The sequence below is a fragment of the Hemitrygon akajei genome, chromosome 11, assembly GCF_048418815.1.
Source record: "Hemitrygon akajei chromosome 11, sHemAka1.3, whole genome shotgun sequence".
NCBI lineage: Eukaryota > Metazoa > Chordata > Chondrichthyes > Myliobatiformes > Dasyatidae > Hemitrygon > Hemitrygon akajei.
In genome coordinates this window covers 36,142,211-36,167,200 of record NC_133134.1, presented here as the reverse complement: position 1 = coordinate 36,167,200, position 24,990 = coordinate 36,142,211, and the positions used below count along the sequence as shown (strand labels likewise).

Below are 24,990 nucleotides of genomic sequence, written 5' to 3'. Positions count from 1 at the left end.
GACCTTCCTGCAGAGGCAAACGGGAGCAGGGATCAGATCAGCACCTAAATTGTGGCCGACTTTGGCATCTCAAGTGTGGAGGGAGAGACAGCCACGTAGAGTTCAGCGAGCATTCATAATAACTGCAGATGGTTCTTTGAGAAAGAATGGTTACAACCCTCAGGTAAGTTGTTTAAAACCAGGCAAATGGAGGTGGTAGTATTTTACCTTATTCAGATCATTGACCCAGTGCTCCTTCATGGGTTCATATAGATCATCAAGTGTATAATCTCACCATTCGACCACTTCAGGCATATAGAAATAATGAATGCTTATTAAATCATTACATAGTCAGATAGGTAAATTCAATGGGAAGAATATTGCAGGGCTAGGGGGTGATCAGGGGAATGGAACTAATTGGACAGAACAGGAACAATAGGCTGAATGGTCTATGATTCTTTCAGTGACTGAGCAGCTCTTTCTCCATTACATGTATTTGTGGCATAGCGACCAAAATAAGTATTACTTGTAATAACTGTGATTGATTCTTTGTCTTTGTTAGTGCTTACAATTAATAATATGCACATAAGGATTGAGATGTGAAATTTTGATTAAGACTTGTAAATTGTGTTTTAATGATAGATGATCGCTAGCTAAGAGCGTTGGATGTATGATGGCAATGAAATGATATCAACTGCTTGATCTGGTGAAAGTATTTGTTTCATTGTACACAGTTAAAACTGCTGAAAATTGTTTGTTGAATTCATTGTTCCTCTGGGTCGTCGTTGTGCAGTTTGGTTATTGTTTCTGGCCTCTCACTTGGTAAAAGGATAATCGGAGGCTCAGTTTAATATAAAACACATTTCTATTACAGAGGGAGTAATAGATATTATGGGATTAACACTATATTTGTCGTGTCAGACTTATGGAGATAAAAATGTAATTTATTTGCACTAATTAATTTTGATAATTAGTAAAAGTGAGAAGAGAAGTACCAAGCGTGATCCTTTCAGCCATGAATCTGAAGGAAAATGAGAGTTTATTATTATCTCATTAAGTTTATTCCATTTTACAGGAGCAGTGCATCTTAGAACGACACAGAAAGTGACCATTCAATCCATCTTGTTCGTGCCAGCCCTTCAGTAAATATTTCCACTTTGGCACACTGTTAGTGAAGTCAACATTGTGTTTCTGTCATATGCATGAAGACGTGTATGTATACAGACGTGCAACGGAACTCTTACTTACAGGAGCGTCACGGGCAATTGACATCATATAAGCAGCATTCACAAGAAAAGAAACATAAACTGAACATAAATATATTCCAGATTTTTACAAGAATAATACATAATTAGCCGAAAGCCCATTTTAGTGCAGTGATCGGAGTGGTCATAATACTGTGAAACTGCAGTGATTACTGTTTTGCCTCTTGGTTCAAGAACTGTATGGCTGTGCTCGGTACTTTCCTGAAGCATTGCAAATATTTTCCCTTTTAAGTATACATTGAAGGAAAAACTACTGACCCATCATGTGCTCTTTTTAGGGCATGGGAACTGAAAAGTAAGTTATTTCGGGCCTTAGTTGCACAAGGAAATATTGCCTGGATTTGCTGCAATGATTCTTTCCCAAATTATCCATAATTTATCATTGAGAAATGTTTTCCCACTTTGTCATCGTAAGAAGATCTGTTTGTTGCTTTGTAATTTCAGGATTTAATGTCTTAGTCTAACTTTTAAATCATAGACAATAGACAGTAGGCGCAGGAGTAGGCCATTCGGCCCTTCTAGCCAGCACCGCCATTCACTGTGATCATGGCTGATCATACACAATCAGTACCCCATTCTTGCCCTCTCCCCATATCCCTTGACCTCGCTATCTATAAGAGCTCTATCTAACTCTCTCTTGAATGCATCCAGAGACTTGGCCTCCACATATCCACCACTCTCTGGGTGAAAAGGTTTTTCCGCATCTCTGTTCTAAATGGCCTACCCCTTATTCTTAAACTGTGGCCTCTAGTTCTGGACTCACCCATCAGCAGGAACATGCTTCCTGCCTCCAGTGTGTCCAATCCCTTAATAATCTTATATGTTTCAATCAGATCCCCTCTCATCCTTCTAAATTCCAGTGTATACAAGCCCAGTCGCTCCAATCTTTCAACATATGACAGTCCCGCCATTCTGGGAATTAACCTTGTGAACCTACGCTGCACTCCCTCAATAGCAAGAATGTCCTTCCTCAAATTTGGAGACCAAAACTGCACACAATACTCCAGGTGGGGTCTCACCAGGGCCCTGTACAGCTGCAGAAGGACCTCTTTACTCCTATACTCAATTCCTCTTGTTATAAAGGCCAGCATGCCATTAGCTTTCTTCACTGCCTGCTGTACCTGCATGCTTGCTTTCATTGACTGATGTACAAGAACACCTAGATCTCGTTGTACTTCCCCTTTTCCTAACTTGACTCCATTTAGATAGTAATCTGCCTTCCTGTTCTTGCCACCAAAGTGGATAACCTCACATTTATCCACATTAAACTGCATCTGCCATACATTTGCCCACTCACCCAACCTGTCCAAGTCACCCTGCATTCTCATAACATCCTCCTGACATTTCACACTGCCACCCAGCTTTGTGTCATCAGCAAATTTGCTAATGTTACTTTTAATCCCTACATCTAAATCATTAATGTATATTGTAAACAGCTGCGGTCCCAGCACCGAACCTTGCGGTACCCCACTGGTCACAGCCTGCCATTCTGAAAGGGACCCATTAATCACTACTCTTTGTTTCCTGTCAGCCAGCCAATTTTCAATCCATGTCAGTACTCTGCCCCCAATACCATATGCCCTAATTTTGCCCACTAATCTCCTATGTGTGACTTTATCAAAAGCTTTCTGGAAGTCCAGGTACACTACATCCACTGGCTCTCCCTTGTCCATTTTCATAGTTACATCCTCAAAAAACTCCAGAAGATTAGTCAAGCATGATTTTCCCTTCATAAATCCATGCTGACTCGGACTGATCCTTCTGCTATCCAAATGTGTCATAATTTCCTCTTTTATAATTGACTCCAGCATCTTTCCCACCACTGACGTCAGGCTAACCAGTCTATAATTCCCTGTTTTCTCTCTCCCTCCTTTCTTGAAAAGTGGGACAACATTAGCCACACTCCAATCAGCAGGAACTGTTCCTGAATCTATAGAACATTGGAAAATGATTACCAATGCGTCCACAATTTCTACAGCCACCTCTTTAAGTACCCTGGGATGCAGACCATCAGGTCCCGTGGACTTATCAGCCTTCAGACTCAACAGTCTATCCAACACCGTTTCTTGCCTAATATAAATTTCCTTCAGTTCATCCTTTACCCTAGTTCCTTTGGCCACTATTACATCTGGGAGATTGTTTGTGTCTTCTCTAGTGAAGACAGATCCAAAGTACCTGTTCAACTCATCTGCCATTTCCTTGTTCCCCATAATAAATTCACCCATTTCTGTCTTCAATGGCCCAATTTTGGTCTTAACTATTTTTTTGCTATTTACATACCTAAAGAAGCTTTTACTATCCTCCTATATATTCTTGGCTAGTTTACCTTCATACCTCATTTTTTCTTGGTGTATTGCCTTTTTTGTTATCTTCTGTTGCTCTTTAAAAGCTTCCCAGTCCTCCGGTTTCCCGCTCATCTTTGCTATGTTATACTTCTCTTTTATTTTTATACTGCCTTTTACTTCCCTCGTCAGCCACGGCTGCCCCTTACTCCCCTTAGGATCTTTCTTCCTCTTTGGAATGAACCGATCTTGCACCTTCTGCGTTATTCCCAGAAATACCTGCCATTTTTGTTCCACTGTCTTCCCTGCTAGGGTATTGTTCCATTGAATTTTGGCCAGCTCCTCCCTCATAGCTCCATAGTTCCCTTTGTTCAACTGTAATACTGACACATCCGATTTTCCCTTCTCCTTCTCAAATTGTAGGTTAAAACATATCATATTATGGTCACTACCTCCTAATGGTTCCTTTACCTCGAGGTCCCTGATCAAATCCGGTTCATTGCACAACACTAAATCTAGAATTGCCTTCTCCTTGGTAGGCTCCAGTACAAGCTTTTCTAAGAATCCATCTCGGAGGCACTCCACAAACTCCATTTCTTGAGGTCCAGTACCATTCTGATTTTCCCAGTCTACCTGCATGTTGAAATCCCTCATGACAACTGTATCATTACCTTTGCGACATGCCATTTTTAACTCTTCATTCAACATACACCCTACATCCAGACTGCTGTTTGGGGGCCTGTAGATAACTCCCATTAGGGTCTTTCTACCCTTAGAATTTCTCAGTTCTATCCATACTGACTCTACATCCCCAGATTCTATGTCCCACCTTGCAAGGGACTGAATATCATTCCTCACAAACAGAGCCACCCCACCCCCTCTGCCAGTCAGAATGTCCTTTCGATAAGATGTTTATCCTTGAATATTCATTTCCCAGGCCCTGTCCGTTTGAAGCCATGTCTCAGTTATTCCCACAACATCTTATTAAGTATAAATTTATAAGTATTTGTAAGTATAATTACTTATTAAGTATAAATTAAACATTGCTGAACACTTAAAAAGTATAGGAAAACAGTGGAATATATTTTGATACTTAGAATCTCCTTGCATGGATATTTTTGTTTGGTGAGAGTATCAGGAAACCCAGAGTAAAGGAAGCAAAAGAGGTTGAAATGCTGAGCATTCAGGATTGATGGCTGAAGATTTGGGGAGCTGAATGTCAATTTCACTTCACACATCAGATCTCCCATCCTAGTTGTTAGCACTTACCCTTTTGAGGAGGAGATTCTGGGTTCAAATCCCCTTGCAGATACTTCAGTACTTCAAACTAGGTGGAGACTCTTGTATAGTGCTGAGTGAGGTTCTGCACATTCATCTTTCAAGCTGGGGGCATCACTGGCCCATCTACTCTGAAAAGGGTGACCAGCTAGATCATTCCAGATTTTTAAAAAAATCAACCAAGTCTGGAGTCATATAGACTGTTAACAGATTTCTTGAAGGGTATTAGTGAATCAGAAATATTTCATGCCAGTCTGACCATTTTATTATCATAGAACCATATACAGCAGAGAAATAGGCCCTTCAACAAACTTGTCCACTCCAACCAAAATGTCTATTTGAATTAGTCCCATTTGCCCATGTTTGACCGTAACACGTCTAGCCCTTTTCCATCCAATACCTCTCCAGCTGTCTTTTAAACCCTCCAAGAAAAATGAAGGGCATGAAGGAGGGAAGGGTTAGTTTGATATTAGAGGCGGTTAAAAGACTGGCACAACATCATGGGTCAAAGGGCCTATACTGTGCTATAATATTCTGTTCTCTGTGTAAGTATTGTAATAAATAATAATAATAATAATAACTTTATTTATATAGCACCTTTCATACATCAAGATGGAGGCTCAAAGTGCTTTAAATAAATTGTAAAGATAAGTCACTAGCCACAAAAATATGAGGCAAAATTAAAACTCATAGGTAAAGGCTAACATTATTTAGAATAAAATGTACTGAAATATACTGAATTAGATAGATATAATCAACATCACAGGTATTAAGTAATGCTATAAGCAGGAAAAATTTACAAAGTAGGTTTTTAGAAGTGTTTTGAAATTTTCCAAAGTACCAGCCTGGTGTTTCTCAGTTGGTAGAGTATTCCGGATTTTTGGTGCATAAGAGCAAAAGGGCACATTACCAGTTCTTGTATGCTTGGCTCTAGAAACACTGCACAAACCACTTTTGGCAGATCTAAGATTATGATTAGGGATGTAAGGGGATGGACTCTCTGAAGTATATGGTGTCATTAGATTATTCAGAGCATTATATACAATTAAGAGGATTTTAAAATTGATCCGAAAGGACATGGGCAGCCAGTCTAATGATCCCAAGACTGGTGAAATGTGCTCAGATTTTCTTTTACTCTACATCTGCCTCTGACAGCTCATTCCACATACCAACCACCCTCTGTATGGAAAGAAGTTCCTCCTTAGGGCTCTTAAATTTTTCTCCCTCACCTTAAATCTATGCCATCTGATTTTGGACTCCCTTAGTTATGGAGAATAACAGTGGTTGCCCACATTATCTATGTCCTTTAAAATTTTATTCATTTCAATTATGTCATCCCTCATCCTCCTTCGCATGGAAAAAAGTCCCAGACTACCCTGCCTCTCCTTAGAACTCGCGTCTTCCAACTGTGGCAATATTCTTGTAAATCTTCTCTGCACCATTTCCACCATAATGACATCCTTCTTATAGTGTCCGGATCCACTCAGAATGGAAATAAAAATAGTTTTTAATTTCAGATTATTTCCCGGTTATTAATTCTACAGCTTTCATGGTGGAATTTGAACTCAAATTTCTGGATTGATAGTTCAGGCCCTGTGTAGTAACTTGAATACTGCATCAGAACTATACCTCCCTGCCTCCATGTTAGGGGATATTCTGTATTAAAGATGGCATGTAAAAACAAAGATTCCATCTGCCTTCTAATGGCCTTATGGCACCATTTCAAAACAGCACAGAAGAATTTTCCCTGGATGCCTGGCCTATATTTACCCCGAATAAACATCACTAAAACAACAGAACATAGGAAAGTACAGCATAGGAACAAGTAATTATATTGCAGTTTGTGGGAGCTGGCAGTACACAAACTTACTGCTAGTTTTCTGTATTAAAACAGTAAATGAAGGTCAAATATCCTTCTTCAGCTGTCCGTCTCCTGGCATGTACCTCAAGGGACAGAAATGTGTTACAACAAAGGGCATATTTATTTGACATAAATGTGTATTTTTGGTGGGAAGTCTTTTCTACTCAAACCAAGTATTGAGAGATACAGGTTTCAGGACTGAATCAAATAGGAGTGGTGGCTGATGTTCCAGGAGCTAATACTTGTCAACTTGCAATTGGAACTTCTCCAATAGTTATATTGCAGAAATAATCCTTTGGTAAATGCTGGGTGCTATGAGGCGATGAGCATGTAGAGGCCTGCTATTTCTAAAGAAAAGTGTTAAACAAACAACAACAAGAAGAAAATTTTGCGGGTATATGCATCTAATCAAATAGCAACCAAACTCAGAAAAAAAAGCATTGCAGCAAGTTACCCTATAACTTGAGAGGAGTTCTTGCATTGGTTTGAATCAGCTTGTGGCATTCCCTGGTAGCAACACTGTGCTCTGAGGCAATGCAACACCATGGGAGTTCATCAGATGAATGTTTAAACAGCCTTTGGTTGTTCTCTCAGGTGATTGTGAAAAACGTCAATCTGTAGTTTAATTTTGAAGAAAAGTAGTTGCCCTCAGAACAGAAGATCACAGAGGAACAGAATCAGGGCTAAGCAAAAGTGAAAAGCAAGGCCACTGGAACCTTTGTAGAAGCCTCATGCTGTATATGAGTATGTACAGTCTCATGTGTGTGTGTATATATATATATATATATATATATACACACACACACACACAGATAGTTGTAAGAATACATTAAAACACCAACTACATATCTTGTGGAGTAAAGCTATAATATAATCCCAAGTGCATAATATCACCACATTATGACATTTGACATATTAGTCTTGTTTTTCTACAAAATGGATTTCTTTTATTAATTCCTTGATGGTGTATATTCGAGGTACAGCCCTCTTGGTTATGACAGCCTTGGTTATAAACACAATAAAGAAGAGCCTACACAATGAAGGCTTAATGTGTGGAAGAGGTGGTGAATAGATGACTTGACGTACGGGTGTCTCATTACATGCTAAGCCTGTCTCAGTATCTATCACTCTCATTATGGATCCAAAGGTTTGGGGATTCAAGTCTGTCTTCATCGCTTAGAATACATTGTCAAAGTAGAAATCCAGCACAAGAATGAATGGGTGCTGTTTTTTTTTTGATAAGACATTAAATCATGGTCATATCTGCATTCTGAAGTTGAAACACATTAGTTTGAAGGAGACAAGGAAAGGAGGAGAGGATACAGGATTCAAAGGGAATGAAAGAGAAGGGAGCATAATGGAAAGAAAGGAAAGAGAGTGAGGAAGGGGACAAAGTAGGTAAAGGAATCAGGGAAACAGGAGGAAGGGGGAAAGTGAACAGAATTAAAAGAGATCAAAGTGGAAGGGAAAGACTGGGGTTGTATAGTAGGGAAGGGAGGTAAGTATAGGGAAGAGATGGGTGTGGAAATGGGAGCAGATGAACTGTTCAGCATTGGAATTGTTCTATATTCTGTGCCTCTTTCTTTTCTTGACTTTTCTGTCTCTATCTTGACTAGCCAGCAGCTCAGACTTTTGCAGCTAAGTTGACAACCATCTCCCCATCTACTGTACTCTCTGTGCAGTGTCCATTCCATTGGCCCAGTGTCCTTTGGTACTGATGAAGGCATCAACTACAGCACTGTGTCTGAAATATCTTCCTTTTCCTTCAATATTGAATTACCATGCATGGTTAATAGAGCTTACAATGTTGTCTGTTCCATTCCTGCACTTCCCCTCTCAATCACTCTTCTCACATCCACAAGCAAAGACAGGACTCCTTTAACTCCCATCTTCCACCCCACCATCTCTGCATCCAATAGATCATATGTTGTAGGTTCTTCCAGTATCAAACTCATTTTCCACTCTAAAGTGACTGGGCCCTCTGCAGCTCCCTGATCGCTATACCACTCTCTACCAGCACCCATTTTCCTTCTCATGGCATCCTCCTGTGCATCAGGGGAAGGTACAAAACCTGCCCTTTTACTTCTTCCCTTCCTCCAGATGAAGAAGTTGTAACTCAAATATACTCCTTCCAAAACTGTGCACTGCATTCAGTGCTCACAAAGTAATCTCCTCTTGACTGGAGAAATCAAATGCAAATTGTGTGACCACTTCACAGAGCCCCCTTGTTCAGTTCTCAAGCGTGACTTTGTGCATCTAGTTGCTATCATTTGAATTTTCACTTTTACTGACATTCTAACTTCCTGTGCCATTGCTGGGCTCATACAACAGTGGCAAATTTAAGTTTGAGGAACAACATCTCATCTTCCAACTAAGCACATCACAATTCAATATTTCAGATAATGCATTAAAATGTTCAGATAAGTGTGAAGTGATGCATTTTGGAAAGTCAACTGTGAAGGATTTGTACAATGAATGATAAGGTACTTGGAGAGGAATGGAAAAGAGGGACCCAGGCACAGGTCATTTAAAGCTGCATCACAGACAGGATGGTGGAAAAGGTACAGTATTCAGCATGCTGGCCTTCATCAGTCAAGGTACTGAGTATGGAAGATAGGATATTATGTTGCAATTGTGTAAGTCATTCTTGATACTGCACTCGGAGTACTGTGTACAGTTTTGGTCACCTGGTTATAGGAAAGATGTGGTTAAAATGGAAAGATTTACAAGCATGCTGCCAGGGCAAAAGGGCCTAATTTATAGGGAGATGTTGGCCAACCTAGGTCTTTATTCCTTGGAGTGTAAGAGAATGTGAAGCAACTTCTTAAACTTAAGAGAAGCCGAGAAAAAGTGGATGGTAACAGTCTATGTATTCCAGGTTAGACGGGACCACAACCAGCAGGTGTAGGTTTATAATAAAAGGGGAAGGATTCGGAAGTGAGCTAAGGGCTGACTTTTTCATGTAGAGAATGGTTAATATGTGGAATAAGCTGCCCGGGTGGTGACCAAGAAGAGCGAGATGAGTTGCCTCAGTGGTATTATCTGCATGTGATGTTTTTTTCAAATACATTTACTGGGACAAAGTAATCCTCTGGGGACAGAGATCCTGGATATCCAAAATTAATGCTGTGAGGGCTGACTATCAGTACACAGATACCCCAAATATTGATTGACCAACTGTGCTTGTGACCATGTTTGCTAAGTGACAAAATCAGTCAGGTCTGCAACTTTTCTGAAGCCAGTCACCTGTGCTCTATAGACAGGGTTATTCATTTACAAAGCTGACCCTTTAATCAGACTGATTATTGCTCCCTATTTACATTAATACTGAAGACTGATTCTTATTTACCAGAAGAAGCTGAGCAAGGAATATTGGTTAGAAGTTTAACTTTGTCACAAACAACTCTGACCTTTTGGAAAGGTTATACTGCCATGCCAGAAAGTGGAGGCTAGCAATAAGCCTCTTAGGTCCTGGAACATGAACATCCATCACATTACAAATTTGGTGATGACATCACTGCTGTTGGTAAAATCTCAGATGCCAACAAGGAGGTGTGTAGGAGGGAGATACATGGCTGGTTGATTTGTGTTTCAAGAACCACCTCTCACTCTACATTAGCAAGGCCAAGGAATTGATTGTGTAACTCAGGAAGGGGTAAGTCAAGAGAATATGCACCTCAAGTTGTGGAAAGGGTGAGCAGCTTCAAGTCCTGGGTGCCAGCATCTTGGAGAACCTAACCCTGGCACAACATAATGATGTGATCACAAGAAGGCACATCAGCAGCTCTATTTTTTTTGGGAGTTTGAGGAGATTTGCTGTAACATCAAAGACTCTTGAAAATTTCTATAGATGTATGCTGGAAAGCATTCTGACAGGTGGCATCGCAGCCTGGTATAGAGACTCCCATGTATAGGATTGCAAGAGGCTGAAGAGGCTTGTAGACTCAGCCAGCTGCAACACAGGCACAACTCTCTCCACTATCAAGGATGTCTTCAAGAGGCAGTGCCTAAAGAAGGGGGCATCAATCATTAAAGATCGTCAACATCTGGGACATGCCCTACCATCAGGGAAAAGGTACTGGAGCCTGAGTACCCATACTCATTGATTTAGGACAGCTTCTTCCCCTCCACCAGAAGATTTTTGGATGCTCCATGAACCCATGAAAACTACCTCTTTATTTCTTTTTTTGCACAAGTTATTTAATTTATAATTTATAGTAACTTTCTGTCTTTGCATTTTACTGCTGCTGTTAAAGAAAAAATTTCATGTTATGTAAGAGAGTGATAATAAACCTGATTCTGATTGAAACAATATCATTTAAAAAGTGCACGGAGGGCAAAGGTATGGCCAAAAGAGGCAATTACGACTGGTTGGGTGTCACTGAGTTTGGCATAGATTAGTTGGGCCAAAGGGCCAGTAGCTGTGCTGTATTGCTCTATGATTCTTTATAATCAGCTCCCATTTTATTTCTCTGACTCCACAGATACTGCCTGACCTGCTGACTATTTTACAGCCTTCTTTTTTTTAAATTTTGGATTTCCAGCAACTGCTGAGTTTTATAGTAGAAGAAACAGGAGCAGTAAAAAAGAAGGCCATTTGTTCCTTTGTGTCTGCTCAATAAAATCAGGTAGGATCCCAAATTTTTGTTTCTCACCTTTCTAGTCTTATTTTTCTTTTTCCCTGTTCCATTTCATTTTCTTCCAATACCATTTCTTCCAGACAAATCAGATGTTGATTGATAAGCTTCCACCGCCTTTCATTTTGCCCCACTATGACTTTTATCCTTCAATCACTCCTCAAAGGTACAATTTAATGTCCGAGAAATGTGTACAATATACATCCTGAAATGCTTTTTCTTTGTAACCATCCACCAAAACAGAGGAGTGCCCCAAAGCATGAACGACAGTTAAATGTTAGAACTCCAAAGTCCGCCAGCTCCCCATTCCCGTGCGTAAAACATTGGCACCACCACCGAGCACTCAAGCATGAGCAAAGCAATAGCAAAGACACAGACTTGCAGTTACCCCAAAGACTTCGCATTTTATCTGGTATTTGATGTACCACAGGTTCTCGCTCTCCCTAATAAGGGAGAAAGAGGTGTCTCCATGTTCCCAGCGAGCAGAGAGACGCAACAAACAACTCACTGGTTTACGATGTTAAAAGTCTGTTACATCGCTTTCTTCGAGCTCTGTGCCTGAAGATTGCAAAGATCCCGTGTCTCCAGGCATGCAGCAGTTATCCCAACTTCCCCGACGACACACGGGTCTCCTGTTGTGACACCGGCTCTCAATCCGCCCGTCTCCAGAGCCCCGAGATCCTAGGCTTCTGAATTCAAGTCAGACTCTTAGGCCGAGCCTTTGGCATGCTGAACAATGGCCATTTATGGAACCCTGACAGCAGGTCCCATTCCTGCAAAGAACTGTCGTCAGTGTGTAACTCCACGTCTGTGTCTTCAAAAGAGCCCTGAAAGATAAAATTAGAGATATTAAAGATAGAAATAGAGCTGTTTCCGGAGAAGCAAGCAAAGGAGTCTGCCTTCAGTTAGTCTTGGAGTCCACTCTTTCAAAGACATTTCCTTTTATCCTCCCTCTTCTGTGCAACTTGAAGCATGAACACTTTCTATTTTTTCTTGATTCTGACAAATGGCCACTTACCTTCAACATTGACTCTGTTTCCTTCTCCACCATTATGTTTTCAGAAAATTTTGTTTTAATTTCAGAGTTCCAGCAGCTATAGTTGTTGTTTGCATTTTATTTCATCAGAATCTTGTCCCACCAAACACTTCTCACTGGAAGTCATTTTATCTCCCCATTCAAGATATCTGTATGATTTCCTGGTCTTCATTTATGCTTTTGAGGACTTGAAATAATTTATGCTGTGAAAAAGGATTTATAAGGATTTTTCCAAACATTTACTCATTCTATGCTCACTAAATTTGATTTAGTGCACTAAATCTTAGAAGACAAACATTTCTTTTACATTAAGTAGGAAGATTATGTCAGCAGTTAAATGCAGAGTTAAATGCAAATCTAATCCAACTGCAAATGTGCTTGCATTAGGGCAAGTTTCACAGAGCAGGTCTGACTCTGCAGATTTGCAGATGACATGATGATTGCAGTTGTTGATTGTGTGGCTAGAGGGAGATATTGATATGCTGGTGAAATTGTCTGAGAAATGGCAGATGTAGTTTAATCCGGATAAAAGTGACATGATGCATTTTAGGGGCACCACTGAGGCTAGGATATACATTGGATAACAGGATCCTAGGGAGCACTGAAGAACAGAGGAATCTTTGCGTTTAAATCCAAAGATCCTAGAAGGTGACAGTGCAGGAAAATTATGTGGTTAAGAAGGTAGATGGCATATGGCATACAGGCATTCATTAGTCAGGACATTGAATATAAGAGCAGGGAGACTATCTTCCAGCTTTATAAACATTGGTCTGACTTAGGCTAGAGTACTTGTGTACAGCTCATATTATCAAGCTATGGTAAAGATGTGATAGCACTGGAGAGAGTGCTGAGGATATTTAGCAGGATTTTGCCTGGGATGGAGTATGTTAGATGTGAGGAGAGGCTGTGTCTCTTTTTCCTGCGGGAGTAGAGGAAGATAAGAGAGGTATCTAAAATAATGAAGGGTATAGATAAGGTAGACTTCAGGAAACTATTCCCCATATCAAGGTGAATAAAATTAAAGGATACAAATTTAGGTTAAGGGTTAAGAGATTTAGAAGGGACATTTCTTCACCTAGTTAGTGTTGAGTACCTGGAATATATTACCTGAAAGAGTAATGGAAGGAATGTTATTGACAGCATTTGAGAAAAGTCTACCACAAGAAAACAAATCTCAGGGTTGTATATGGTGGCATATCTATTTTATTCACCCTGATAGAATCACACTGCCCATCTATTTAACCCCAATTCTAATCACAGGTCAATTTACAATGACCAATTAACCAACCTTCAGATTCGTCTTGTCTTCAGACTGTGGTAGGAAACCGGAGCATCCGGAGAAAACCCATGTGCTCACAGAAAGGATGCACAAAATCTCTTACAGAAGCCACTGGAATTGAACTCTGAACTCCAATGCCCTGAAATATTACAGTGTTTTCCCAACCTCTAAACTAACATGGCACCAGAATCCTTCCAATCTTCTGAATAATTTGGTGAAACCTAGTCTGGTACTAGGTATATAAACACAAAACTGCTTCCTAATGAAACATTAATTCTGTCTGGTTTTTGGGAAACATTCACACCTCACAGCCACTAAGTATCTTGGGGCTAACCACACTATACTTTACCTTCCTGAAATATTGCTGATTATCCAAAGTTTCATTAACATTTCTGGTTGGCTGATGGTATTGACATTTCCAATCTTGCCTTCCTTTTCACATTCTAATTGCTGATTGCAGCTGAAATTGCGTTAGCTAATACTTAGAAGCTGACTCGAACTTGTTTTCTGTTGCTGCAGGAGTTTAGAGAGATTTTTTTTCCCAGTTAGGCAGATAGAGTCAGGGGGAGGGTGATATGATTGATGTAGGAACTATCTACTCACAGTTCTCCAGCTTCACAGAACATGGGAGCATATTAATCTGCAGATGCTGGAATCAGAAGCAACAAAAAAATTCTGCTGGGGAAACTCAGTAGGGGAAAGGTGGAGAGGAGAAATTGTTAGATGTTTCAGATTGAAGGCCTGCATCAAGTTTGTGGGGAAGTATGGGAGCTCTTGGTGGATTTCCAGTTTATTTCTTTGCATGCTGAAAGCTGATTTGCTTCTGTACTGTAATAAATTGATGTTGGTTGCTCTTAAAGCAGTTTGGGATGATTTGTGAAAACAAATGATGGCTTCTGGCCAGTCAGATCAATCTTCAACAATTACAACATCTTCCTTCATGCAAGTAACCTCTCTGACTATTGGAGTCATTTTCCCTTAATGCCCATTGACTTCATAGAGTCATTGAGTCATAGAGAAGTACATCACAGAAACAGGTCCATGCTGAGCCATTTAAACAACTGCTTAGTCTCATTGACCTACACCTACATCATAGCCCTCCATACCCCTGCCATCCATGTATCTACCCAAACTTATCTTAAATTATGGATAACTCTGAACATCCTCTACATAGCACCATCCAGAGACAGAGAAGCAGTTTCAGCGACAGGTTACTATCGATGCAATGCTCCTCAGACAGGATGAAGAGGTCAATACTCCCCAATGCCATTAGGCTTTACAATTCTACCGCCAGGACTTAAGAACTTTTTAAAAGCTATTATTAATGCTTTTTGAGATAGTGATTTAGATGCATATCATATTTTTTACTGAGTTAAGTATTGTATGTAATTAGTTTTGCTACAACAAGTGTATGGGACATTGGAAAAAAGTTGAATTTCCCCATGGGGATGAATAAAGTATCTATCTTTCTATCTATCTATATTGAGATGGAGCTTACAGGTACCATTTGCACTGGAAGCTCTTTCCACACTCTCACAACCCTCTTAGTGAAGAAGTTTCCCCTCATGTTCCCCTGGAACTTTTCACCTTTCACCCTTAACCCATGACCTCTAGTTGTAGTCCCCTCAACCTCAGTGGAAAAAGCCAGCTTGCATTTACCATATCTATACCTCTTGTAATTTTGTCTACCTCTATCAAATCTCCCCTCAATCTTCTGGAAAGAAGTCCTAACTTATTTCATCTTTCCTTATAACTCAGGTTCTCCAGTCCCGGCAATATCTGTGTAAACTTTTGCCGTACTCTTTAAACCTTACTTACATCTTCCTGCATATAGATGACTAAAACTGCATGCAATACTCCAAATTATACACCTTACACAAATTCAAAATGACATCCCATCTCCTGTACTCAATACTTTGATTTATGTCTGCATTAGATTCCATCTGCCACTTTTCAACCCATTTTTCCAGCTGGTTCAGATCCCACTGCAAGCTCTGATAGTCTTCCTCGCTGTCTACCACACAGCCAATCTAGGAGTTATCACCAAATTTTCTGATCCAGTAAACCACATTATAATCCAGGTCATTGATTTAAATGACAAACAGCAATGGAACCAGCACCAATTTCTGTGGCACTCCACTAGTCCCAACCTCCAGTCAGAGAGGCAACCATCTACTACCACTCTCTGGCTTCTCCCACAAAGCCAATGTCTAATCCAATTTACTACCTCATCTTGATTGCCAAGTAACCGAACGTTCTTGACCCATCTCCCATGTGGGACCTTGTCAGATGCCATCCTAAGTCCATGTAGACCACTTTGCCTTCATCAACTCTTCTGGTAACTTCCTCAAAAAAACTATAAGATTAGTTAGATCTACCCTGCACAAAGCCATACTGACTATCCCTAATCAGTACATGTCTATTCAAATTCTCAGATTTTTGGTCCCTTAGAATATCTTCCAATAACTTTCCCACTACTGATGTCAGTCTTACCGGCCTATAATTTCCTGCTCTATTTTTAAAGCATTTCTTACACAGTGGAATCACATTAATAATAATAATAATAAATATTTTATTGATCCCGAGTGGGAAATTCTTTCATTACAGTAGCAACATTTCAAAACACATTTAGCAGTGTTCAGACTTATTAATAATAAAGTACATAATAATAATAATCCAACATGCAATAATTTGCAATGATGTGCAATAGTAATGTATCTATCTTCCAATCAATTGGTACCTCACCTGTTGTTAAGGAAGATTTAAATATCTCTGCTACAGCAGTTCCTCCACTTGGCTCTGTAGGGTCTAAGGGAACACCTTGTTATGCCCTGGGGATTTATCTACCCTAATTTGCCTCAAGACAGCAAACGCCTCCTCCTCTGTAATCTCTATATAGAGTCCATGTTCTTGCTGCCACTTCCCAAGTAAATACAGATGCAAGAGATCCATTTAAGATATCCCCCATCTCTTTTGGCTCCACACATAGATTACATCTCTGATCTTCTAGGGACTATTCTGATCTTCATTTTTACCATGCATTAGGGTTAGGGTTAGTCCTTGATGCTAAACTTGGGTTGCCACATAGTGGAGGAGGGAAGCACTGACAGATGTCTTGAAGAATGAGGTGATCTTAGGCAGATGGCAAAAAGGAAGATAACAATCATCCTGATTAATTCTCTTTTCATTTCTGTGTTATAACTTAACATAATCTGTGGTCTGTCCATTTGGCTTCCCTTTTCCATCTTAAAGCATTTGTAGATATGTAGAACTATGTAAAATTTGTTTTGATTCTAGAAATTATTACACATAACACAACAATAACAATGTACTTATTATAGTGAAAATTCTCCATGGTTATTGCAGGAAAGTAATCAACAAAAAATTACTCAGCTAAGAGAGAAAATTGGGTCAAGTGGCTTAAAATTTGGTTGAAAAAGGCACCTTAAAAGAAGGAAAGAACAATAGTGAGATTTTGGAAAGGTATTTCCACAGCCTTCACATAAAAGGCAGAATGATAAGAGTCAGGACAGAAATGGAAGGGCATCGAGATTGTGGAGTGAGAGGAACTCAAGATGAGAAACTAGAGGTGATAGATATTCATTAGAGCACTGTTGATATGGCTGACTTTTGTTTTGAAGACAGTGAGTTGACAGGGCATAATGTTAATAATGCAACAAATTGACATCCATTTTATAATCATGATTGATAACATTATTAACTAATATGAGGTCGACATTGAACAGATTAACGAAGAGTTATTTACAATCTCCATTTCCAGAAAAGTTGGGATATTTTCCAAAATGCAATAAAAACAAAAATCTGTGATATTTTAATTCACGTGAACCTTTATTTAACTGACAAAAGTACAAAGAAATGATTTTCAATAGTTTTGCTGACCAACTTAATTGTATTTTGTAAATATACACAAATTTAGAAGTTGATGGCTGCAACACACTCAACAAAAATTAGGACAGAGTTAAAATAAGATTGAAAAGTGCACAGAATATTCAAGTAACACCGGTTTTGAAGACTCCACATTAAGCAGGCTAATTGGTAGCAGGTGAGGGATCATGACTGGGTATAAAAGTAGCGTCGATCAAAGGTTCAGTCTTTGCAAGCAAGGATGGGTCGTGGCTCACCCCTTTGTGCCAAAATTCGCGAGAGAATTGTTAGTCAGTTCAACAGGAACATTTCCCAATGTAAGATTGCAGAGAATTTAGGTCTTTCAACATCTACAGTGCATAATATTGTGAAAAGATTCAGAGAATTCAGAGACATCTCAGTGCGTAAAGGGCAAGGTCGGAAACCACTGTTGAATGCGCGTGATCTTGGAGCCCTCAGGCGGCACTGCCTAAGAAACCGTCATGCTACTGTGACAATTATAGCCACCTGGGCTCAGAAGTACTTCAGAAAACCATTGTCACTTAACACAGTCTGTCGCTGCATCCAGAAATGCAACTTGAAACTGTATTATGCAAGGAGGAAGCCATACATCAATTCTATGCAGAAATGCCGGCGAGTTCTCTGGGCCCAAGCTATCTCAGATGGACCGAAAGACTGTGGTACCGTGTGCTGTGGTCAGATGAGTCCACATTTCAGCTAGTTTTCAGAAAAAATGGGTGTTGAGTTCTCCGTGCCAAAGATGAAAATGACCATCCTGATTGTTATCAGCGAAAGGTGCAAAAGCCAGCATCTGTGATGGTATGGGGGTGCATCAGTGCCCACGGCATGGGTGAGTTGCATGTATGTGAAGGTACCATTGACTCTGAGGCGTATATTAGGATTTTAGAGAGACATATGTTGCCATCAAGGCGACGTCTCTTCCCGGGACGTCCATGCTTATTTCAGCAGGACAATGCCAGACCACATTCTGCATGGGCCACAACAGTGTGGCTTTGTAGACACAGAGTGCGTGTGCTTGACTGGCCTGCTGCCAGTCCAGCTCTATCTCCTATTGAAAATGTATGGCGCATCATGAAGAGGAGAATCAGACAACGGAGACCATGGACTGTTGAGCAGCTGAAGTCTTATATCAAGCAAGAATGGACAAAATTTCCAATTGCAATTCTACTACAATTAGTATCCTCAGTTCCAAAATGATTAAAAAGTGTTATTAAAAGGAAAGGTGATGTAACAGAATGGTAAACATGCCTCTGTCCCAACTTTTGTTGAGTGTGTTGCAGCCATCAAATTCTAAATTTGTGTATATTTACAAAATACAGTTATGTTGGTCTTACTATTGAAAATCTTTTCTTTGTACTTTTGTCAGTTAAATAAAGGTTCACGTGAATTAACATATCACAGATTATTGTTTTTATTGCATTTTGGAAAATATCCCAACTTTTCTGGAAATGGGGTTTGTAGATTGTGCACTATGTTTTATGATTTTATTTTTACAAGGTAATATTTTACAAGGTATGTTGCTGAATAGTCAACATACATCAGCCCTTTCTTTTCGTGAAATAAAATGGAACACTTATCCTCCTGATATTAGTTTGTGATCTTTCAAAAAAAGAATTCACATTTTGGCATTTAAAGGAAAGTGTCCATAAATCTCCTTGCTTGTAAATGGCAAAAGCTGAAAAGAGCATTTGGCCCCAGGGTATGAGAGTCAATCAATGGGCAGAGACTATAAATATGGCTTTTTAAACTGAGCTCTGAGTGGATTGTAAAGTAGGATAATTTTCACCGTGCTATTGAGCTATTCAATAATTCGAACCCATTGCAATCACTTGGTGTTACTTATTGTATATCCTTCAAGTTCTGACTACTTTGCAACTTTGTTTCACTAGCAATGCATATTTTGAAATGGTGCACCACTAACTCAATTTTGCCAATAATAACCAAGACTGTGTTGCACAGCCGCTACTCAAGTGTTTTTGGGTCTCAAAATGTTTGCTGGTAACCTGACACAGACTGGCCTTATACAAAGATCAAAAGAAAGTCTTCTGTTGAGTCCCTTTGAAATCATTGCCCCAATGATCAAAGTTCAAAGTAAATTTATTATCAAACTGCTTATATGTCACCATGTTCTACCTTGAGATCCATTTTCTTGCAGGCATTTACATGAAAATAAAGAAGTGCAATAGAGATCGTGAAAAGCTATAAATCATAAAGATTGACAAACATCCAATGTACAAAGGAAGCCAATAATAAATAAAAAAGTAAGTAAGTAATACTGAGAACATGAGTTGTAGAGTCCTTGTTAGTGAGTCTCTAGGCACACTATTTATACGTTACAAATAATCAAATACATTTTGAAATTTAGTCATTGTTGCAATGTAGGCAATGTGGTGGTTTTCAAGCTCCCTCAAGTCAGTAGTTAATTAGTGTTCAGTAATGTTGATTGAGAGATAAATATTGATCAGAACTGTGAGATCTATTCTGCTCTTTTTTTTCAAAATAATGAAATGGGATCTTCTCGAGAACAGATGGGGCATTATTTTTGTTCTCATCTTGAAGCACATCTTCAGCCTAGATTTTGAGCTCAGTCCTCCAGAATGGTGGTTAACCTCCCAACTATCTGATCCTGAGGCAGCAGTGCTGCCAAATTAGCCTGAGATTTCAATCACAACCAAGATTTAGCATGAATACTACTCAGGTATTTAGGGGGTGGCACAGTAGGGTAAAATGTGGTGTGGTGGCATCAGCACTGGACTTCAAGCTGAATAGGTCCGGGTTTGAATCTGGCCGGTTCCTCGCACGCTTTCCATCCATGCTGGGGTGAGCATTGAACCAGCAACTCAGCCTCAGAGAAAAAAGCAGACAAATGCAAAAGAAAGGGCAAGGTTGCCACCTGATTTACCATGAGGTGTGGAAAGGGACAACAACAGTAGTGTAAAGGATAGCATGATGCAAATACAGCTCCAGCAATACAGGTTTGATTCCCGCCGCCATCTGTAAGGATGCTCTCCCCATGACTGTGCGGTCTTCCTCCGGTGCTCTGGTTTCCTCCCACATTCCAAAGACCTACGGGTTAGTAGGTTACATGGGGGTAATTGGGTGGTGTGGGCTCATGGGACTGGAAGGGCCTGGTACTGAGCTGAAACCCTAAATTAAAAAAAAAAATTAATATATACAAAGGTGCTTTAGTTTTTCATCAGTGAGCTTAAAAGTGAGCTTAAAATAGTGGGTAGACCTTTGAATCTTTTACACTAGGGTGTTAAATGCTTGTTTGGTTCACAATTGAGATTCTTTTTTATTTATGGCTGTGCATGTGAATAATCTAATTATTTTATCCATTTAATTAAGGTGAGATGTTGGGATCACCAGAATGGCAGACATTTATTAATAATCACCTGATAGTTTATCTCTTGTTTGAGGAGGTGATTGGGCCATCTAAATCTTCATCCTGAAAGTACTCACATGGTGCTGTGGATATCCAGGGAAAATGCTTGTGCACTGAAAGGAGATTCCATTCTCTGGATTGGAGCAGCCTTGCTGTCTTTGGTTGAACTACATATTCACTCCATCTCAGTGTCTGCAACCAGCCAGCCCCCGCACACGTTATATTGATTACAAAATATGCTGATTCTTCTGTTGCCCTGCCTTTCCACGATGGTTAGTTACTTGACTGGATGATTCTTACCCATCAGTCAAACAGCATGTTACTTATCAATTTTTTTTTTGCTTTAAAACTAGTGTTAAATGAAAGGAAGGAAGGTTTTGTTAATTTTTTTTAATATTTCCCCTAGTATCATTTGTATCAACTAATATTTTTAGGTTGGTGACTCTATCCAGATTTACTAATGCACAGAGTGATTATTGACTTTTTTTTTCTATACTCTTAAGCGTGCAGCTCAAACTGCTTTTGAAGGATGAAGGCTCCCATTACTCTGATTATTTCTCTGCTGAGTTCTGTCAGTTTATCGAAAAGAATTCATTCTAAAAAGCAGAGGGCCCCATCTTCATGTGTGCGATGTTGTGGACCAATGGAGAAGCCTCCTTATCCACGTGGATTATCACAAATTCACGACATTGTAAGTGAACAACATACCTACCGCTTGCCCGAAATCAAGCCAAAGATAGACATTACAATACTGAAAGGTGAGATTTATAATTTTCTCCTAAATTCCTTGTTTCACCTCTGGGACTAAATGTGGAATGATCCCTTTGATGTCAGTATGACTCATTGGTAGCATTTTACATCTGAACAGGAGGCTCAAGGCTCTAAGCTCCACTGCTAAGAACTGAGCATGTGGTCCAGGCTGCTTATCTACCACAACACTGAGGAATCTGACGCATATAATTCAAAATCCAGATTCACAGTGGCCTGGTATATATATGTACCATACTCATCTGCATGGAAAATTAATATTCTATTGATGATTACCCTTGTGCTTGTGGAATTTGCTGAACACAAACTGGCTGTTTTGTACATGGCATCAGTGACCGCACTTCAAAAATACTTTATATATTGTTTTTCACATCCTTATTTGGACCTCATCTTGGTTGTTCAGTTAAGGCTGTAAAAGGTACTATATTAATGTAAGATTTTCTTTCATTAATACACTTAAGAAGAAGCTATGCACACATCAGAAAATAGGAGCAAGAGTGGGGCACCAGGCCTTTCAAACTTGTCCTACCACTAAATATGATCCTGGATGATTTACACTGGTCTCAACCCCGCTTCTGTACCAGTTCCCATAACCCTTAATTCTTCAATCATTTGAATATTTATTGATCTCATCTGTAAATATATCTAATGACCTGACCACCACCATCATCAGTGACAGAGAATTCCTGAGATCCACTGCCCTCCGAGAGAAGAAATTTCTCAGCACCTTGGCTTTAACTGATTGCCTCCTGTCTTGTAGCTATGTCTCCTTGTTTCTGACTCTCTCACTAATGAAAACATCTGACATTTACCCTTCGCATCTGAATAAGGTCACCTCTCAAGGAATGTAGTCCCAAATAGTGCTCTCTCAATGAGACAACCCTCTTATCCTGCGAATTCACTTGGTAAATGCATGAGCACGAGCAGAGTAAGAGCTTATGCTGATTCAATAATGAAATAAAATGAATATGACCACAGAATATACCAGGCAGCACACACAAAATGCTGGAGGAACTCAGCGGGCCAGACAGCATCTATGGAAAAGCGAATACGCATGCTGTCTTGTGTGGCCTGCTTTATGCCTCAAATTCTGTTTAAATGCATGCAAGGTTAAACCCTCTCCACGTTAAAATGCTAACAATAAAACATTAATTTCTATTCTGTAGGTTCAAAAGGAGAGCAAGGTGAGAGGGGATTGCCAGGAAAAACAGGCAAAGAAGGACTCAAAGGCTCCACTGGCATTATTGGTCCCAAAGGGAACAAAGGACTGCCAGGAACTCCAGGGAACAGCTGCAAACAGTATTATGCGGCATTTTCAGTCGGCCGAAGGAAGTGGATGGAGAGTGAAGAGCTTCAGGCACAGCTGACCTTTGACATTGAGTTTGTGAATCTCTATCAGCACTTCAGTATGTTCACTGGAAGGTTCTACTGTTACGTCCCAGGTATCTACTATTTCAACCTCAATGTGCATACCTGGAACTTCAAGGAGACTTATCTCCACCTAATGCACAACTCAGAGGAGGTGGTGATCCTGTACGCCCAGCCCAGTGACCGCAGCATCATGCAGAGTCAGAGTGTCATGCTGGAACTGCGGCTGAAAGATGAGGTGTGGGTCAGGCTGTACCGAAACACCAGGGAAAGTGCTGTTTACAGCGATGAGACTGACGTTTACATCACATTCAATGGCTACTTAGTCAAGCCAACAGAGTCTGAATAGGGGGAGGAGCTATTGAGACCCTCAGGTCACTTTCATCATTCAGATTAGATTATAGGTAAAATGGTTAAACTATGAGGATGTTGCATGAATTTAGAATCAAAATCAGCTTAATTATCACTGACATATGTCATGAAATTTATTTCGTGACAGCAATACAGTGCAGGATATAAAATTACTATAAATTACAAAATAAATAAATAGTGCAAAAGACAAATAACGAGGTAGTGTTCATAGATTCAAGGACCATTCAGAAATCTGGTGGAGGAGAAGTTGCTGTTCTTAAAACACTGAGAGGGTGTCCTCAGGCTCCCATACCTCCTTCCTGTTGATAGTAACACAAAGAGGGCATGTCCTAGATGGTAAGGGTGTTTAATGCTGCCTCTTGAAGATGTCTCTGATGGCAGGAAGGGTTATGCCCGTGATGGAGCTGGCCAAATCTAGAATGCTTTTGATTTAATCTTCCAAAGGCCTCTTGATTTAACGTTCCAAAGACCTCTTACTTTAAGAATCATTCCTTTAGATTGGAAAAGTGCTTGTAACTCAGTTATTTGAAAAAAGATGGGAGAAAGAAATCAGTGATCCCACAATCAAGGAAAAAAATACTAAGAACAGAGTGACTGAACACCTGATGGGAGCTGATTAGAGAGAGCCAGCATGAACTTGTAAAAAAGCAAGTCATGTCTGAAGAACCCGATAGTATTTCATTTGAAGAATGATTTAAAAAGTGCCTATGGATATAACTTTTATAGATTTCCAGAAGCATTTGATGAAATCCTGCAGAAGACACCAGGAGGTAAAAATGAAATTGAAGGCAAATTATCGAGCTGACTAAGAATTTGATGTGTGGTTGGGGATGGAGGGTAACAGGCAGTCATATTGGCAGATTGGCATTAAGATGTACTGCAAGGAACTTTGGTGTATTGAATTCCACAACTAGTCACTATCCTTATAGGGTAGGATAGAAAGTTACAGACACATGTTTACTGATTACATGATGGCAAGTATTAAAACTGAAAAAAAAAATAGTTAAAACTAAAGGACAAAAGGCAAGTGGACACCTACTGTATGTGTAAAAGGAGAAAAAGAACAGAATACATTCTTAACGTTGAAAAAAACTAGAAGCAGTAGATGTGCAAGATCCATTTATAAGGACTATTAAAATATTATGGACAAGTACAGAAAATAATGAGAAATGTTAATGGAATTCAGATCTTTAATGCTGGGGACTGAATTTTAAGAGGGTGGAAATTATGTCACATATATATTTGCAATAAAGTTTAGATTACATTTGTGCAATTCTGACACCAGACCTTAGGGCAGATGTGTTTACCCTGAACCTGGAAGGGTTGCTGTGTTGATTTATCAGAATCACACCTGGAGTTCAATCACAAGAAGGGATTGTACAAATAAATGCTGTAATCCTCGATTAATTGTAATCTGATTGGATCTTTAAAGATATTTTGGAGATCTGATGAAAGCTGGCGAGAAATCATTTTAACCAGTTGGCTAGTTTGACAATGCTATAAAGGCATGTTCTGCAGTTGAAAATCTAAGCTGTCAGATGTGATATCAGGAAAGACAACTTTGTAGTTAAAAC

The 24,990-nt window shown here is 39.7% G+C and overlaps 1 protein-coding gene across 1 annotated transcript; it reads left to right on the top strand.

The window, feature by feature from the left end:
* LOC140735087 (complement C1q tumor necrosis factor-related protein 1-like) lies at positions 1-23,517 on the top strand. The gene is made up of 5 exons (XM_073059884.1): positions 1-163; positions 11,150-11,293; positions 19,679-19,784; positions 21,412-21,666; positions 22,843-23,517. The coding sequence occupies exons 4-5, from the start codon at positions 21,438-21,440 to the stop codon at positions 23,391-23,393; spliced, it is 780 nt and encodes a 259-aa protein (XP_072915985.1). The 5' UTR covers positions 1-163; positions 11,150-11,293; positions 19,679-19,784; positions 21,412-21,437; the 3' UTR covers positions 23,394-23,517.
* The last annotated feature ends 1,473 nt before the right edge of the window (positions 23,518-24,990 follow it).

Coding starts and splice junctions, on each gene's coding strand:
- LOC140735087 (XM_073059884.1), top strand. CDS start 21,438: ATGAAGGCTCCCATTACTCTGATTATTTCTCTGCTGAGTTCTGTCAGT. Junction 21,667..22,842: donor AGACATTACAATACTGAAAG/GTGAGATTTATA, acceptor TCTATTCTGTAG/GTTCAAAAGGAGAGCAAGGT.